Source organism: Stereum hirsutum (assembly GCF_000264905.1).
Source record: "Stereum hirsutum FP-91666 SS1 unplaced genomic scaffold STEHIscaffold_1, whole genome shotgun sequence".
In the NCBI taxonomy this organism is placed as follows: Eukaryota; Fungi; Basidiomycota; class Agaricomycetes; order Russulales; family Stereaceae; genus Stereum; species Stereum hirsutum.
The window spans coordinates 635,557-651,186 of NW_006763131.1; the positions used below are offsets into that span (position 1 = coordinate 635,557).

Below are 15,630 nucleotides of genomic sequence, written 5' to 3' on the forward strand. Positions count from 1 at the left end.
CCACTCAAGCGTCGTTTCTTCCCGTGTCTAATGATGACGTCAAAAGTCAGCTCAACTGCAACCAACTGCCTCGTCGTGACAGAGTTGAGGAATGAGGAATGAGGAATGAGGAATCAGCCTACTCACATTGTTTCACGTTCGACGTGACACCGGTCTTCTCGACGAACTTCCCGGGGGAGGTCACGTTTCGCTCTATGTAGTGTCAAGTGTCAAGCACAGGGAGACAGTCAGTCAGTTCGGATTTTCGAGGCGATGAAAGGTGAGCATGTACAGAACATGACGTACTTTTGAAATCGGAAGTGTCGGACGTCACGCCGACGCCCTCAACAAAAGCGCCAGGGAGAGGAGTGTCGCGAGCTGAGTGGAGAAGGTCAGTCCAGATTCCACAGTCGACGAGATGTATCACGTACTTTCGAAGTCGGACGTGTCGGACGTGGCGTCAACGCCTGCGACGAAAGCGCCGGGGAGAGGCGTGTCGCGGGCTTTCACTACAAGCAGTGGAATAATGATCAGGATGAGTGGCAGCCCAAAAAAAAAGAAATAGGGAAGGGTGCGAACTCTTCTCCAGGCCGGAAGTGTCGGAAGTCACGCCCTCGGTTTCAACGAAACCGCCTGGGAGAGGACTGTCGCGAGCTTTCACTATAAGAACGATTAGAACGAGTTGCGGCCCCTAAAAAGTTACAGGGGAGGGTGCGAACTCTTCTCCAGGTCGGAAGTGTCAGATGTGACGCCGACATTTTCAACGAACAAGCCTGGAATGGGTGTCGCGCGAGCCTCGACTGTTCATTCGAACCGTCGTCGGCTCATGGCAGTAGAAATGATGTTCTCGAGATGAACTTACCGGCGTTCGCTACGGGGCTTGCGACGACCGAGGCAGCGAGGAGGAGAGCGGAGAGAATGATTGTACGCATGGCTCGAAGTCGAGGAGGCTGAAATCGCTGAGAAAAAGATAGTTAGTTCACGACAGAATAGTTTATGACCATCAGACGTTCCCCGGACTGTGCCAAGAACGAAATTCATGTCGTTGCCTAACAAGGTCAACGGCGATTACAAAGCGAAAACTATCGATCCAGTGCTCGTCTGGAAGATGCTTGGTCTTCCGATTTTCACGGACAGACCTAGACATTATCCAACACGAAGCTCTCCAAACGAGCGTGGTCGGTTTCTCCACATATCACAAAGACGAGCCAGGGACAGGCAGGAGAGAAAGACACAAATGAGACTTACAGTCACAAACAGGTCCTAGATCCGAGTGGGTGCAAACAGGGAATCGCGGAGCGAATGGTGGTGGTTGGGTTTATAGAGAGATGGGGATCGTCCTGGGGCCTGGGCGAGGACTTTGTGCCGCTATCCTATCAGGGTATTTGGAAGGTTGTTGGGAGGGCGGTTCCGATGAGGATCGTACCGTGTGACGACTCTGTAGAGCAATGAGGTACGTACTTATGCCCCTTTCTTCCGATACTCCGGCTCCTTCTCGCTTCTTGAGCGCTGAGCTTATCCCCAAGTAATACTTACGGTCAGTAACGGGCACACATATGTTACTTACTGGTCTTCTGACAGCATTGTGACGGCGGCGATTCAGATCCGAGGGTGATCGTCAGAAAGACTTGGTCCTGCGAAAGCGCCTTGAACTTGAACCTGTACACCACAGTTGTCGATCCTCTCCTTTGTGCTCCATGGCGAGCTACCAGCGACTCTCCGCCAGCGACGACAACATCACTGAGGAGCATGGGCTAGTCGACGAGAAGCAACGGTCGTTATCACGAACATTGACACCGAAACATACCTTCGATATCTTTCGCTACCTCACTCTCCTTCTCATCGCCGTTAATGTCCTTTTGGCTGGTGTCAATCTATGGGCAACCAATGCTCTCTCTTCGACCATCCTGGACATAACTCCTCTCACCAAGGTCGCGCACCTACCTATGCCAGACCAGTATGTAGGCCTCAGCGATGTCTCTCGACAGAAACGTGCGTGCGAGTTCTACTGTCCTTGTGTCGTTGAAATCCAGCTGATTGAGGTGACCGATTATCCACTTCAGTGATCCATACCGAAGAGGAGAAAGCCAGTGTCCTTGGTTCACGCGATACATCTTGTGAGTTTGCTCCCATGTCCTAGTTGCCTCCCAATCTCAGTCGACGCGACTCGTCTACAGGATTGTACTTTTGCAACTGTTGAGATAGGAATAGGACTTCAGGAGAGCACACGGTTTGTCATATTGACGCATGTGCGTGCAGTCATCGTGGGCTTCGTGCATCTTCCGCAAGAGTTGTGCCTTTGATCGTAGTGACAATCTATGCAGGGTCTACTTCCAATAGGAGACACATTTCTCCAGAGAAGAATTGAACAGGGTTTCAGAGGGTTTCCCGGGCGATATTATCGTGAGCGAGGTTCTTAAGCTAGCGTGAAACAGGAAAGCAGCCTTGCGTGATGCGTAGGTCGGAACAGAACCGACTGCCGAACACTTCGAGGCCATCTGGTGAACACCATCGTAAGGGTCACTGGTGTGGTCCCCCTGGATCCTATCCACGAAGCTCGTACATACTATGTATTCTGCACAGTGAGTAAATCATGGTCAAAACACCTCTTTCGGAGGAAAGTTATCTTGTGAGATACACCGCAGGGTGAACGCTACGTTGGCGAGAGATGTCACTGAAAAGAGCGCCCAGGCGGTCCCCCAAAGATTGCTCCGAGGAATGAATTCAAAGCGCTCTCTGAGTTTCTTCAAAAGCCGTGACATTCCTTCTTTCAGGGTCGACCTCGGCCAGAGCCAGACTACTTGGCGGAATAGTTACATCATACTCGTATAACCAGCAACTGCTACCATTGCTCCTTGGATCACAACGCTCCTTACACTTTCGCCTCCTTCCGTCCCACAATCTTGTTACGCGGTACGCAGAGAGCGATATGGAAGGCAAAGCCTCGTCTTTGAGGTGGACGATCATTGGGCTTCTCTGCCTCGCAGTATATCAGGGCATGGAGGTTGCGTCCAAACTGCGAACTCTGCGGATCCTTCATCCCGTGAAGAATCCAGAGGCAGTCTCGTACAGTGAGTGCCCTTCAAGCGCTACATTGATTGCAGCTAATTCCCATGGCTCGATGGTCTCGTAGGCTACATCGGTGATGATTATCCCAAGGAGCTGCCTCTACGAGTCAATCAGGTCGCAATGAACGCCGAATGGCTCGACGACGAAGTCTACGGGCCTTACGCAGACGAAGACTGGGCATCCAACTTCCCCAAAAGCAACGGATGGGTTGCACTCGGTCCAAACCACGACATGTTCGTTCTGTCCATGTTCCATCAGCTGCATTGTCTCGATGCATTGCGGTTTGGATACGTGACTGCGAAGGCAAGAGTCCTCGACTTTCCCGGGAACGGCACGGGCGTCGAGCACCATGTCAATCATTGCCTGACCTGTATGTACCGATTTCCCCCCTCCTTCCTAGAATTTCGCTTTCTGATCACGTACCTTCAGATCTTCGAGAGATGATTCTCTGCGCGGGCGATATGACGCTCGAAACATCGGTGCCGACCATCAATTCCATCGGCCAGCCGGATAACGCTGCTACAGGCCTCGATATCCTGCACAAATGTCGCGATTGGACTCAGATACGGGATTATCTTGACGAGAATTACGAAGAGAGGCAGAAGTGGAAGGCAGAGGGAGGCAACTCGACGTCGATGTACCCGTGACGGGCTGGAGGATGGAGGGGTATGTTTCGGTCGATATATGCGTCTTTTTCCATTGGTGCTGCTTGCTTCGAATACTCGGGCGATATGCGAGTCTGTTCTATCCAGGTTGTATCAACCGGGGGCTGGCCGTTCTGAATGTTGCTCGACAGTGCTTCGGAAACAAGGAAACCTTGATCAAGCCGCCCACGCCACTCCCGGCGGTTGCCGCTCTAGTCTGACGCCACAAAGTTCAGACAATTTCTCCGTGCAAAAACCACTCACGTCCGACTCTACAACCCGACAATTTCACTACAAACAACACCTTCAAAGATGCTGGCTGCGCTATCTTTGAATCTACTTGCCCCTATGTCTTATGATCTCTAGCTCTCACCATCACCCATCCTGTTTTCGTGGGAGTTAAGTACTGAAGTACCCATCGCTTGCGTTTTTCGATTCACTTGATGTTCAGAGCTTAGGTACCAACAGAGTACCTCGGGAACCTCACAACATCTACAGAGACTGGGCGACGTATTGCAATGATTCTGCTCACACACATATACTCGTGTGAGCTTACTTGAAGGGAATTCCCCACGAGAACATTCGCGGCCATTTTGCGATAACCGTCGGTTCTCCTGGATCTCCATGAGCGTGAGCCTGCGTGAGCGCATGAAATGTTCTTGGTGATGCGATTGTTCCGATGTTGATGGACGCCACGAAGTTGGACCCCTATACGTTTCAGATTGTGGTCGTATCAGCTTCCACTTGCTAACACCGAACACGCCTCGAAAACGAGTTGTTTTTCTAGGATCGCGAAGAGGTCAGTATATTTTGGCCATAGACATCGACACTGTCGATAGGTGCTGCCGCTCTCCCGTTAGGCCCTATGGGGCGTTCCTAGTCGATACATGATAGCATCAGCTGTGCGTGCGCCAATGCAACGGGATGCTTCCTTCTGACCAATTCAATGATTTCGGTCAAACGTTCAACGTGCATAAAGAACGAAAGGTCCTGATCTCGCGTGTTCTCTCTGCATCTTTTTCCTCATCATGTCTTACGCCCCAGACGAGTCAGCAGCACTCCTCGACAGGGAGAGGGGCTTGTATGATGGATTCACCTTGGGTGCTGCGGCCTACGGTGCGAACACAAAAATACTTTCTGGCCTATAAGCGCTGACTTTCATAGCTTGTGCGATTATTAGGTGTCCTTCTCACTCTTTTTGTACAGTGTATGAACGCACTCACTCAGAACCCGCGGGGAGGCAAGATTCTATGGCACTATGTCGCCTACGTTTTTGTAATGTTCGCGCTGGGAAACGTGGGATATTTCACGCACCTTCGCTTTATCCAACTCGCTTTCGTGGACGATCGTGAATATCCTGGAGGGCCTTTGGGTTACCAAGCGGCTCACTACACTTCAGTGATCAACATCACTGGTATAGTTGCGTGCGTACCCTCACTCAATCTTACCGTCCTCGTTGGTTTCTGACGCTGGGTTTACAGCTACTTTATGATGAATTGGATGGCAGATAGTCTGGTGGTATGTCACAGTTCGCTATGCATATATGATTTAGCAGATTTTATGACCTCTGTGGATAGCTCTATCGGCTATACGTGATCTGGGAACGTAGAACTCTCGTGGTCGCCTTCCCCACAATGATGTTCATGGCGTCTTTCTGTGCGTTTTTGCTCTTTTCGACATTGTTCTCTAAGATATGCTTAGTTCGGTTGAAATTATCATTAATGTAGCGCTGTCTATCGTCGAACTGTACAGCATCACTCAACCAGGCGCCAGCATGTTCTCTGACTCGGCGGTCAACTACGGGCTTCGTGCGTCCTCTCGTCTGTGCCATGGCCCCCTAATCCTAATATGCTCTATGTTCACTTCTGTTCAGTATATTGGTCTTTCTCGGTCGCTTTGAACATCGTCGTCACATTGCTTATAGTGTCTCGGTTGATGTACATGCGCTACATGCTCATGAAGACAATGCAGCAAACCGAAGCCGGGGTCTATACCAGCGTAGCCGCCATGATCATCGAATCCGCCGCTCTTTACTCCATTTCTGCTATCATATTCCTTGTCGGCTACGCGAAACAGATTCCACTGCAGTTCGCTGTCGAACCCGTCGAGCTCATTCAGGTATGTCTGTCCTGGTCGAGTATTCCCGTACCCTCCTAACGCGTCTTGAACATTAGGGCGTCTGTCCTCTCATGATCATCCTTCGTGTGGCGAACGGTAATGCCTGGTCCAGGGAAACATACCGTTCAGTGGTACCTGGCTCCATGACATTCGCCCCGAACCCGCATGTGACGCAAACAAAGCGATCGTCGAAGCGTTGGGATGGTAGTAACACGGCTTTCGGAAGCAGCGGTGACAAATCGTTCGGCCTGAGGTCCATCCATACGTCGAATCCAGGAGACCTCTCATTCGTCGACACTACTGTGGGCTCACATTCAAACATCGAGCAGCATCCGATCTCGGAATTTGTTATACATGAGGTGAAGGAACCAGAACCATAGCACCGGTGTAGGAATATGCACCTTGATTACTTTTCTGGTGGCGAAACCAGCACTCATCCCTCATTGTTTGTATGATACTCATACCAATTGCCTTGGACTATATCAATACCATTCCCTTCGAGACGATGCTTCCTCAGCAACGTTGCGAACGCAAAAATCTTTGGTCATTACAATGAAGCATGCATGAAACTCCAACGATACACCTCTGCTCGTACTGCGACTAACTACTCATGGTTTCTGGGCTACCAACTCGCAGGCGATGATGCATGCACCTTCCTCCTTGATCCCATCCCGAATCTCCTGAACCAGAAGCTTCCTCCCCTCTTCGGTCTCTATCTTTGTTCCTTGGGGCGCCTCGAGCACCCCACGCTTCAACATCGACTGGGATAATACTTCCAACACCAAGTCAAAGTTCTCAAGCGAGAAGTCTGCCTCTGATGCCAGTGAACCACCGTCAAGACCCTTGTAGACGTGGCAAAGCTTGCCGAACGGCGAAATGCCTCTCGTCGAGTGGATGATGGGAAGAGAGATGTCATTCAGGAGGTCCGGAAGGCGATAGGAGAGGCTGTATGAAGATGGAGTCAGAAGTCCGGATGGTGTGAAGAATAACAAGAAGGGTAGAACAGCTTTACTCAGTGATGAAGCCGTTACTGAGCGCGCCGCCCGTAAACATAGTGTTCCATTTATGTCTCCATGTGGGGCCATTCATGGCGGCCGCAAAGTCATGCCGCTCACTGGGTGTGGGTGGAGGGGCACTTTCCGTGTAGAAGACGGCATCGGTCTCACTCAAGATGAGATGCCCACCAGGTGCTGGCACCGTCGCATTGAGAAAGTCAGCGACTCACTGGCGTAGATGAAACAGGGTGACGCACTCAGTAGATCCTTACAGTTCTGTAGAGCCTTCTTCCATCCGTCTTCCGTCAAAGCGTACACCAGTAGCGTCATATGCACCAAATCGAATGTGCCGTACAACTCGGAAGGGAATGGCTTGGTCACATCTTGCTCGAACGTCTTGAGACCCACACTGTCCGCGATTTCCTTCTCAGGGAACTTCGCCGTACTGATATCGCACGCCCATAGTTGCAAAGGGGCCTTTGGATCGCGAGATTGTCCAGTAGAAGTGCTGGCATTGGCGAGGCGTGAAGTGACTTCAGGAAGTTTGGCGAGGTCTAAAGTCCAGATACAGGTTCCTGCCGCAATGTCAAGGACACTGGAGACAGAGTTGATGTCGATGCACGATGGAAGAGGTGATGTGCGGCCCAGAATTTTCTTCGCCATGAGATACTGAGAGGTCAATCTGACGGTGCCCCAGTTGATCGAACAATCAGACACGAGGAGCGATGTCCGTGGGCAAAGCCATGACGAGTCTAACATACCTAACTTTCTCGGGGGCGCTGTCCCCAAGAACATATTTTGCTTCCTCTGGTGCTGTGGACATGTTAGTCGGTTATAGTCCAGTTTGAATATTCAACGGTAGGACACAGCAGAATGTAAACACACGCGATGATGTTGGAAAAGAAGATCAGGTTCGTGATCACGAATCCACCACATTGACAACGTGTGGTCTAAGCACATGAGAAGATGCGCATATCGGGTCGGAGCTCTTCACCTTGTCAACAAACTTGTCCGAAGAATCAAAGCGAACACCCATCAGAAGTCGCAATCGTAGCACATGGGGTGTTGCTGCTGATCGGCATCCCGACAGCAGCGACGGTTGAATTGTGAGACGGTCAGGGGAACCAGGATAGAGTTTACATCCTGTATCACTGGATCCAAATGGCAGAGATGGTACGGCAGAACGGCAAAGGTCAGTCTGCTAAAAGCGGGCGCCACAAAGCATCAGAAGAAATTAGAATTGTGAGTTATTTCAAGGCTATCGCACCTACATTGAATAGTTGAGCAGTGGCCAAAGCTGCAGGGGCACCGTCGACCGGCGTTGAATGGAGAAAAGCACCGATTGAGATATAGCATGCAATTGAGTAGATATATACAGCAAGGAACGAGCAAAGAGTGTCGCCGAGAACGGCGGATATATGAGTGTAAGTAGATGTAAGACTGTCAGCACGAGCAATTGCAAGGAGACCGAGAGGTAAAGATGAGATCAAGGGGAGCGAAAAAAGGTTCAGCAGAAATTGTGGGGATATATGAAGATGGAGCGAAGCTTATGAGTAATGTAACGTAGCCGAATAAAATCCTCCGAAAGAAACGCATAGTGACCAAAGCTGGTGAGAAATAAGGGAAGGAAAGCGACGAGCAGATAATGAAGGAGCCGAACGAAATTATACATTGACATATTCCTGGATATTTTATGACCACCAACCGTCCTCTCCTTGGGTAGGCGTCACAGAAACGACGCTCGGCGTCGGTGATGCCGCAGCTTGGCGATAATACGAGTGAGCTGATCGCTGCTTGGCGTTGTAACTGAGATGGGGGTAACGAGAAGCTTGTGGTGCTTTGGGAGCGTGCATTGAGTCCCAGACCGAGGTGGTTGGAGGAGTGTTCGTGCGGTTTGTGGGCGCACGCGAGACAGGACGGCCATTGGCAGGTGCAGTCGGTGTTGCAGCACGGCTGGGGTATACTGTACTTGCACGAGAATCCGGTCGAGGAGGAGAGTTAACGGACATCTTCGCGGTCTTTGCATCCTCTTTCGCCTTGTCAGCTTCGGCCTGAAGACGGGCAACTTTCTCCTCGAGGGAGGCGACCTGATCGCGCAACTTGCTCTCACGTTTCTGCAACATAGCCATCAGTTTCCGGACAGACCGTGACTCAAAGCGATAACGGTATCGAGTGAAGATAATGCTTACCTGAGCCAAACGCTCATCCGCATCCTTCTCGTCGAGTTGCAACTTGGCGAGAGAATGGTCCGTCTCAAGGTCGCTTGCCCTGCGCTCGGCCTCATCGCACCTCGACCTCATCTCCTCCACTTCCGCCTCATATTCCTTCGCGCGTTGCTCCCACTCAATCGCCCGCTGTTGGGCCTGAGTGAGGCTCTGCTTCGCAGCAGTGGCCGCACGGTCGCTACTGGCGGCCTTACTCTCTTGGTCCTTGAAACGACGTTGGAGGGCCGCGTAGTCGCTCTCGAGGGCTTTGGTCTTGTCGCGAACGCGGCGAAGTTCCATAAGCTCGGGCTCATTGCTCTTCTGCTGCTGCATCAGGGAGGTGAGCAACTCGATCTGCTGAGTGGCCTGGTTGAGTTGGTCCCAGTTTGACTGCTGTGAGAGGAGGACGTCGTGATCGTTTCGGAGCGAAGCGAGGGCCTCGTCAGAAGCTGCTTTCTGCTGATTGGCGAAGTTGGCCTGCATCTCGAGAGCCTGGACCTGTATCAAGGATAAACCCTCTCAGAGAGACGTACGGTGTATGAGACACAAACGATGCGTACCTGCAGCTTGAGCTTCTGCGCCTCGGTCATATTCTCTCGTCCAATCCTATCCAACTCGGCGATCCTCGCCGCTTGAGTCTCGGACGCAACATCGGCAGCTTTCAATCTATCCAACGCCTGAACCAACGCCTCCTCAAGCTCGGTATGCCGTGCTTCCGAAGCGGCAGCGGCAGCTGCCCTGTCGACCATGCTCGCCTGGAGCTCGTCCACTTGAACCCTTAATCGATCCCGCTCGTTTTCAGCGGCGGTAGCACGCTCGGCGAGCACATCCTTCTCGACGCGAACGGAGCCGTGGGCTGCACGGGCCTTAGCGAGTTGGACTTGGAGTTCTGCATTGGAGTTGAGCGTGCGGCGGAGTTCCTCGAGGTCTTGCTTGGATGCGGCGCGCGCAATGAAGTCGGCCAGTGTCGATTGGATGGCTTGAGACGACGAGGCCACACTTTCGGGCAAAGTCGTGGTGAGTCGGGCGAGGGTATCCTGGTGAAGCGCCAGAATCTCGCCGTTCTGAGCCTGCAACGACTGCTGTCCCCTGACGAGACCTTCTACCCCCGACTCCACGACCGACAAGTCCAGCGGGGGTGCGACGGGCTGAGCAGCGGCATGAAGATCGCGTTCTCTGGCCACTCTGGCGGCGTCGTCGATCTTCATTAACAACGCCTTCTGCAGGTCTCCCAGGCCTTCCAGCTTCCCTTGCAGACCCTCCAGTGCCTTCAGCGAGCCGGAATTGACAAGCTTGATCATCTCCTTCGTTTGACCCGCCATCTCCTGCTGCCCGATAGTCATCTCCCTAATCTTCTTCACCACGTCCTCCATCGGCGCCTTCAGGCCCTCAACACCGTGCTCTACCTTCCCAGCGAGGGCGTCCAAGCCCCGGTCTCTAACTGCCAACCTCGAGTCAAGCCTCTCAACAACCAAATCCGACACCTGCTCCTTGATCTCATGAGCATCGGCCGGTGCCACGATCCTCCTGACCTCCGTCGTAATCCTCGAGATGATGGTCTCCGCATCAGGCATAGTAACAGGAGGATAGATATTCGGGAGAACAGGCAGGAGCTTATCGACGATGAGGTCCGCCGTCTCGCGTTTATCCGACGCGAGGTCGATGAGCTGAGCGATATGCGGCTTGACGGCCTGCGAGAGTTGATTCGTGAGACCTTCGTAGTCGATGGGTTCGGAGCGCATCATCGCCATATGAGGAACGAGCGCGGCCATGAGTTCGCGAACGAGGGCTTCACGGTCGAACGCAGTGGAGGCGACACCGTGCGAATGCGACGACGAGGACGAAGGACGGTTGTGGGTCGCGAGACTGACTTCGATTCGGTTCGCCAGCTGCCCGACGGCGCCGAGCACGGTGTTCATCGTTCGGCCGTGGAACTCTTCCATCATCCCCGGCACGTTCAGACCACCGAACTGGGGCTGAGACTGCACCCTCCTCAAGACCTCGGCCAGGTCCTGTTGCATGAGCGCCCTCGTTTCTGCGTGTCCGTTCTCGACGATATCCCTGACGAGCTGGAAGTCCAATTCACCCCGAGCGTCCATCGTGCTGTCGTCCAGGCCTCTAGAAGCCGATTCTTGCAGTTGACTACGGAAGAGGGAGACGACTTCGTTGATCATGGCCTCCGTCTTCGGGTTGAGCGCACCACCGTCTGTCGTTGAAGCATTAGCCTGGTAATGGTCCTGAAGATCCATCCTAATCTGGTCGATCTTCTCATCGAAGAGAGACTCGAGGCGGTCTTCGAACTGTTGCAACTCCAGCCGAGCATTGACATTGTTGCCGGATGAAGACGAACGGGGAAGAGCAGGCGGCAAAGAATCCGACATGGACGAGCTTGAATGAAGAGCAGGCAAAGACGACCTTCTCCGTGGCTGATGCTGAGGCGCGAACGTAGACTCCCTCCTACCATCAACAGCAGACTGACCCAGATCCTCCCAAGGCGAACTCGCACCAGAAACAGGCTCGGTGACCAGCCTTCCTCTCGATGCTTTCCTCGAGATAGCAGGGACGTTAAGATCATCCAACGAAGGCCTCGACGAATGCATATGCGGGTCGAATCCGCCCAAGAACTCCCTCGAGCTAAGCCTCGAACGGACTGACTTCCTAGTCCTCTCGTCTGAACCCTCACCATTTCCGTTTCCGAGAGCCTTGAAGAGACCAGCAGGAACAGTGTTCGTGGAGACGGGGTGTTTGAAGTCGAGGGGAATAGGGGCACGACGGGCTTTCATCGACGGGGGAATGGGAAGATCTCGCCCGACTTCCTCTAGCGGGAGTATGCTAGCCTGCGCTTCGTCCTCCGACTCGTTGTACTCTTCTGGACTTTCGACACGCTGATGCTGATGATCTTGTTGCTCGGCGACAGGAACGAGAGGATGAGGCAGAGGGAAGGGAATCGTGACGACTTCCTTCGGCGGCATGGGGAAATACTGTGGCAGAGTCAAGGGTCTCGAAGAAGAGAGATCAGTAGTCGCGCCGAGAGTGGCTGCCTCTGCACTGACGGCGGTAGCCTGCTTCGAGGGCGAAGAAGGCGCAGAGCGTTGCAGGGTCTTTGTGGTTGGCGGAGAGAGGGTGGCATTGGGGAACTTGAACGACTTGATATTGTCGATCCCGGCACGATCATGGATTTCACCTTCATCTTCACTCGCACCGTCATGAGTAGAACTCGAACCACGACGCATCCTCTTTTCCCTTCCTTGTGAAGCACGAACAGGTGAGGGATTTGCTTCTGCGGCTGGCGGCGAAGGTAAGGGTCGCGGGGCCTGGGGTTGCACGGATGATTGGAGGTGTTGGGGATGCGGCATGTGTGGCGGAGGTTCGTGGTGATGATGTTGAGGAGGCGCGGCGAAGACAGGTATCGGCATCTGGGGTGCACCAGTCGGAAGACGGAAAGTGAAGTTTCCGGGCTTGAATTCAGCAGCAACGGGGTTGAGTGGCTTGCCCAGCGAAGGTACTCTCGTGTGGCCTGGTGTAGTCGAAGCCGATCCATTTGCTGAAGTTGTTGAAGGGCCGAATGTCGCTGGCACAAACGATCCCGAACCAGATCTTTGCCCGAATACGAACGGTTTTGCATTCGGATTCAATGTTGGGCCTAGCGCGGAGTTCGGTGGCGGGGGCATCGTGGGCTGTGGCGCGGCGAGTGGCGCGTTCGTCGTGAAGTTGAACATTTGTTCCGAAGTGCGACGCGAATGGGCGAGCGCGGGATCGTGCACTGAGAACTGGGCTGTGTCTGGCCGTGAGGAAGGTAAAGGGGGAAGAGGTCGGCCGACAGTCATACCGCTAGAGACCGACAAAGGTCGATGATGTTGATACCCACCATCATCATATCCACGACGTCCATCCTCACTCGGGTTCGAAATCATGTCGTTCTCGTCGTCGGTTGTGGCGTTCGCGAGCGCGTAAGAAGGTGTAGCAAGAGGGGGAATAGGGAAGCTAGGAAGTCTTCGAGGAGTTTCGATCGGGCGATGGTCGGCGTGATTCTGGCTTTGTCGTTGGCTATGGCCGCCCTTGCGCATAAGCCTTCGTTGAAGTCGATCGTTTCTTGCTCGCTCTTCGTCTGAGGGATTTGACCACTCGCCGATGCTCTCCTGAGGTGGTAAAGATAAAGACATTCAAGTGCGCATTCAGCAGATGAATGGGAGAGATGCCTGGTGGTGAACACGAGGCCATCGCGATTAGTGTTACGTACCTCGTCCTCCTCGCTCTCAGCGCCAGTTCGCATGTCTTCTGAACCCGTCCACTCTCCAACCGCATCGCCATCAAGGTCGTCGACCTCAGGCGCATTCGCGCCGTGATGTAGCGGTACTTGATGTAGCGGTACTTGATCCATATCCCTCCTCTCCGGCTCCTCCACATCGACCTGTCCACCTACAGACAACAAAGACAATGCAGCCGATAGGCGCGATACGTGCCTCGAGTGTAGCCTACTATGAGCCGCCGTCGTGACACTGCCTTCCTGCGTTTCATCCTCATCGAGCTCCATGTCCACCGATTGGTCCTCAGCGAGTTGTACGACATGTGATGACTCCACCACATCCTCTGGCGGCTCTTCCTCCTCCGGGATCTCGATACCAAAGCCACGCACAAAGTCTGGACGGCTGTCTGCACGTTGTGGAAGTGGAGGTGGCGCAAGCGAGGAATCGGTAGGCGCCCCAGGGTCCGACAACGTATCCTGCCGAGCGAAACTACCAGGGGTGATGGTGTCTGAACCAAGCGTGGCCATAGGGCCGAAGGGATTGAAGGAACCGGATGGGTTGTACGTCGAGGACGGTTGCTGAGCCAGCGAGAGACTGTGACCATGCCTGTTTTGCAGGCGCGGAGGCAGTTGTGCGCCGAGGTTGGGAGAAACAGAGAGTGACTGAGGAGAGACAGCGGTAGACGCATTTTGGGATGCATTCTGAGACTGCTGAAGCTTGTTAAGCTTGAAGTAGAGTAGGGCTGGGTCTGCCGGTGAAGAAATCTGCGTAACAGATGAGTACCGACATGACGTAAGAGAAAGCGGGATACTTACCGAGGCGGCACGGGCATGGGGAGCATGAATCTGGGGGACCGAGCTGTAGCTGCCAATACCCTTCTCGACGCCGAGTTTCTCGAGCTTCTCTTCGATGGCTTGCCTCTTGACATCTTCCCAGGCGAGCTATAATTCGAAGTAAATTAGTTCGAACCGAGCGGGACACGAAGCAAGGATTTGAAAGCCAGAGGGCTCGCGTGACGCGCGCAGACCAAACGAGCTCTGTTCAACATGTTGAACAGGAACGTGCCCCTCTCAAAATAGGCTTGCAAACGACGCGGACTGCATCGCCACGAGGAGGCGATCGACGAGCACGACCCATTGAGTTACGAGCCGCTAAACAGGCAACGAATGACCTTTCACGGGGGTGCAGCACTTCGATGCTCCCAAGAAACACCTTCTGAAGATGGAGAGAGACATACCTTTCCGGGAAGGAAGACATCGATAGTATCAGGCAGTTTCTGACGCCACATATCCTCCGGGTAGATTTCGCGAGTATCAATAACTGGGGGCGGCAACGGTAGCTGCTCTGGCACCTCGTCGATGGGAATAGGTACGCGAGCCCACTCGGGATGCGTTGCTGGTTGACCGTCTTCCCCGGGTATCGTTTCCTTCGGGAAAGAAACGATAGCTTTCTTCGTCTTCACGGCCGTTGCAGACGCGGTCGCAGCAGTCGCGGCAGGAGTGAGTGGCGTCGGGACGTGATTCTTGCCAGGCCCGCCGAGTTGAGCTTTTGGAGGACCTCCGATGCTCACGCTCGGCTGTCTGCCACGGCGTTGAGGGTACGGCTGGCCGCCCTGTCCGAGCATGATATTTGGCGGGAACTGGCCCTGGCCAAGAGGCGTCATTGGCATTCCTGGTGGAAGTCGTCCACCCATGGCGGCGAGTGCGAGCGACGGGTGAGCTCTGTGCATAGGTCTCCCGGGGGGACCTGGTGGCTGGAAAAAAGAGGCCTGCATCGGGGTCTGCAGTGCGGACTGCGGGTTGAAAGGAGGGGCTGGATGAAAGCTCTGCTGGATCGCGGTTGGAAGTGAAGGCGAATACATAGGCTGCACGGGCTGCTGCTGGTGGAACGAGGGCCCTGGGATGTTCAGTCGGGACAGCTGATGTCGGTGCTGCCCAGCCATCATGGCACAGTGGCCTGCAGCGCAGGGGGTAAGAAACTAGGGACGGGGTATAACGGCGAAGACAGTGTCCTCGCTCACGAGCTCACTGTCGGCAACGACGACGGCGACGAGTGCGGTGGTGGAGGGAAAGGGAAAGACGTGGACGGCGTTGGCGGGCAAGTTCTCGGAAACATCGACCGTGACATGTGACTGCGCAACTTGCCGGAAGCAATCTCTTCCTCCAGAAGTATTTCCTACATGCACAAACATTTCTGAGCTTGGATTTAATGTTCTACCCTATGCCGATCAGCCATCAAACATTCTGAATATTATTCGCTTCATTTGAAAAGAAATAAAGAAGGGTATCCCAAAAATTCGCAGAAATATCAGTTGTTACACGCTCTCGACGTCTCTCATCATGCATATGATTCGATGGCGTAGTTGGTTATGGCA

General features: G+C 53.6%; 6 protein-coding genes across 6 annotated transcripts; 3 read left to right on the forward strand and 3 right to left on the reverse strand.

The window, feature by feature from the left end:
- Positions 1 to 4: 4 nt before the first annotated feature.
- Positions 5 to 911, reverse strand: STEHIDRAFT_151244 (uncharacterized protein; the record flags this gene model as incomplete). Its single annotated transcript, XM_007298455.1, has 7 exons — positions 5 to 27; positions 127 to 192; positions 286 to 357; positions 411 to 488; positions 559 to 639; positions 699 to 779; positions 842 to 911. 7 exons carry the CDS (start codon positions 909 to 911, stop codon positions 5 to 7), a joined length of 471 nt encoding a protein of 156 aa, XP_007298517.1.
- A 706-nt stretch (positions 912 to 1,617) lies between these two features.
- STEHIDRAFT_143429 (uncharacterized protein) lies at positions 1,618 to 2,352 on the forward strand. The gene is made up of 3 exons (XM_007298456.1): positions 1,618 to 1,971; positions 2,043 to 2,096; positions 2,157 to 2,352. Coding segments are annotated over exons 1-3 (351 nt in total). The 5' UTR covers positions 1,618 to 1,676; the 3' UTR covers positions 2,159 to 2,352.
- Positions 2,353 to 2,769: 417 nt separating this feature from the next.
- STEHIDRAFT_70331 (uncharacterized protein) lies at positions 2,770 to 3,876 on the forward strand. Its single transcript, XM_007298055.1, has 3 exons — positions 2,770 to 3,050; positions 3,113 to 3,418; positions 3,478 to 3,876. Exons 1-3 carry the CDS (start codon positions 2,909 to 2,911, stop codon positions 3,693 to 3,695), a joined length of 666 nt encoding a protein of 221 aa, XP_007298117.1. The 5' UTR covers positions 2,770 to 2,908; the 3' UTR covers positions 3,696 to 3,876.
- Positions 3,877 to 4,720: 844 nt separating this feature from the next.
- On the forward strand, positions 4,721 to 6,190 carry STEHIDRAFT_151246 (uncharacterized protein; the record flags this gene model as incomplete). Its single annotated transcript, XM_007298457.1, has 7 exons — positions 4,721 to 4,808; positions 4,873 to 5,116; positions 5,174 to 5,210; positions 5,270 to 5,348; positions 5,420 to 5,500; positions 5,566 to 5,810; positions 5,867 to 6,190. The coding sequence occupies 7 exons, from the start codon at positions 4,721 to 4,723 to the stop codon at positions 6,188 to 6,190; spliced, it is 1,098 nt and encodes a 365-aa protein (XP_007298519.1).
- Positions 6,191 to 6,356: 166 nt separating this feature from the next.
- STEHIDRAFT_164316 (uncharacterized protein) lies at positions 6,357 to 7,681 on the reverse strand. The gene is made up of 4 exons (XM_007298458.1): positions 7,567 to 7,681; positions 7,063 to 7,487; positions 6,823 to 7,000; positions 6,357 to 6,755 (listed from the first exon to the last, which is right to left on the reverse strand). The coding sequence occupies exons 1-4, from the start codon at positions 7,626 to 7,628 to the stop codon at positions 6,419 to 6,421; spliced, it is 1,002 nt and encodes a 333-aa protein (XP_007298520.1). The 5' UTR covers positions 7,629 to 7,681; the 3' UTR covers positions 6,357 to 6,418.
- Positions 7,682 to 8,247: 566 nt separating this feature from the next.
- STEHIDRAFT_88576 (uncharacterized protein) lies at positions 8,248 to 15,254 on the reverse strand. The gene is made up of 6 exons (XM_007298164.1): positions 14,494 to 15,254; positions 14,072 to 14,197; positions 13,250 to 14,020; positions 9,570 to 13,148; positions 8,995 to 9,507; positions 8,248 to 8,919 (listed from the first exon to the last, which is right to left on the reverse strand). Exons 1-6 carry the CDS (start codon positions 15,199 to 15,201, stop codon positions 8,497 to 8,499), a joined length of 6,120 nt encoding a protein of 2,039 aa, XP_007298226.1. The 5' UTR covers positions 15,202 to 15,254; the 3' UTR covers positions 8,248 to 8,496.
- Positions 15,255 to 15,630: the final 376 nt, after the last annotated feature.

What these genes read in the sequence shown, in the direction of transcription:
- STEHIDRAFT_143429 (XM_007298456.1), top strand. Translation starts at nt 1,677, where the DNA reads ATGGCGAGCTACCAGCGACTCTCCGCCAGCGACGACAACATCACTGAG. An exon ending in CGATGTCTCTCGACAGAAAC is followed by an intron (nt 1,972 to 2,042) that starts GTGCGTGCGAGT and finishes TATCCACTTCAG; the next exon opens with TGATCCATACCGAAGAGGAG.
- STEHIDRAFT_70331 (XM_007298055.1), top strand. Translation starts at nt 2,909, where the DNA reads ATGGAAGGCAAAGCCTCGTCTTTGAGGTGGACGATCATTGGGCTTCTC. An exon ending in TCCAGAGGCAGTCTCGTACA is followed by an intron (nt 3,051 to 3,112) that starts GTGAGTGCCCTT and finishes ATGGTCTCGTAG; the next exon opens with GCTACATCGGTGATGATTAT. An exon ending in TGTCAATCATTGCCTGACCT is followed by an intron (nt 3,419 to 3,477) that starts GTATGTACCGAT and finishes ACGTACCTTCAG; the next exon opens with ATCTTCGAGAGATGATTCTC.
- STEHIDRAFT_164316 (XM_007298458.1), bottom strand. Translation starts at nt 7,628, where the DNA reads ATGTCCACAGCACCAGAGGAAGCAAAATATGTTCTTGGGGACAGCGCC. An exon ending in GAACTGTAAGGATCTACTGA is followed by an intron (nt 7,001 to 7,062) that starts GTGCGTCACCCT and finishes CGACGGTGCCAG; the next exon opens with CACCTGGTGGGCATCTCATC. An exon ending in AGTAACGGCTTCATCACTGA is followed by an intron (nt 6,756 to 6,822) that starts GTAAAGCTGTTC and finishes ATCTTCATACAG; the next exon opens with CCTCTCCTATCGCCTTCCGG.
- STEHIDRAFT_88576 (XM_007298164.1), bottom strand. Translation starts at nt 15,201, where the DNA reads ATGATGGCTGGGCAGCACCGACATCAGCTGTCCCGACTGAACATCCCA. An exon ending in CTGAGAGCGAGGAGGACGAG is followed by an intron (nt 13,149 to 13,249) that starts GTACGTAACACT and finishes TTACCACCTCAG; the next exon opens with GAGAGCATCGGCGAGTGGTC. An exon ending in CGGATGAGCGTTTGGCTCAG is followed by an intron (nt 8,920 to 8,994) that starts GTAAGCATTATC and finishes GCTATGTTGCAG; the next exon opens with AAACGTGAGAGCAAGTTGCG.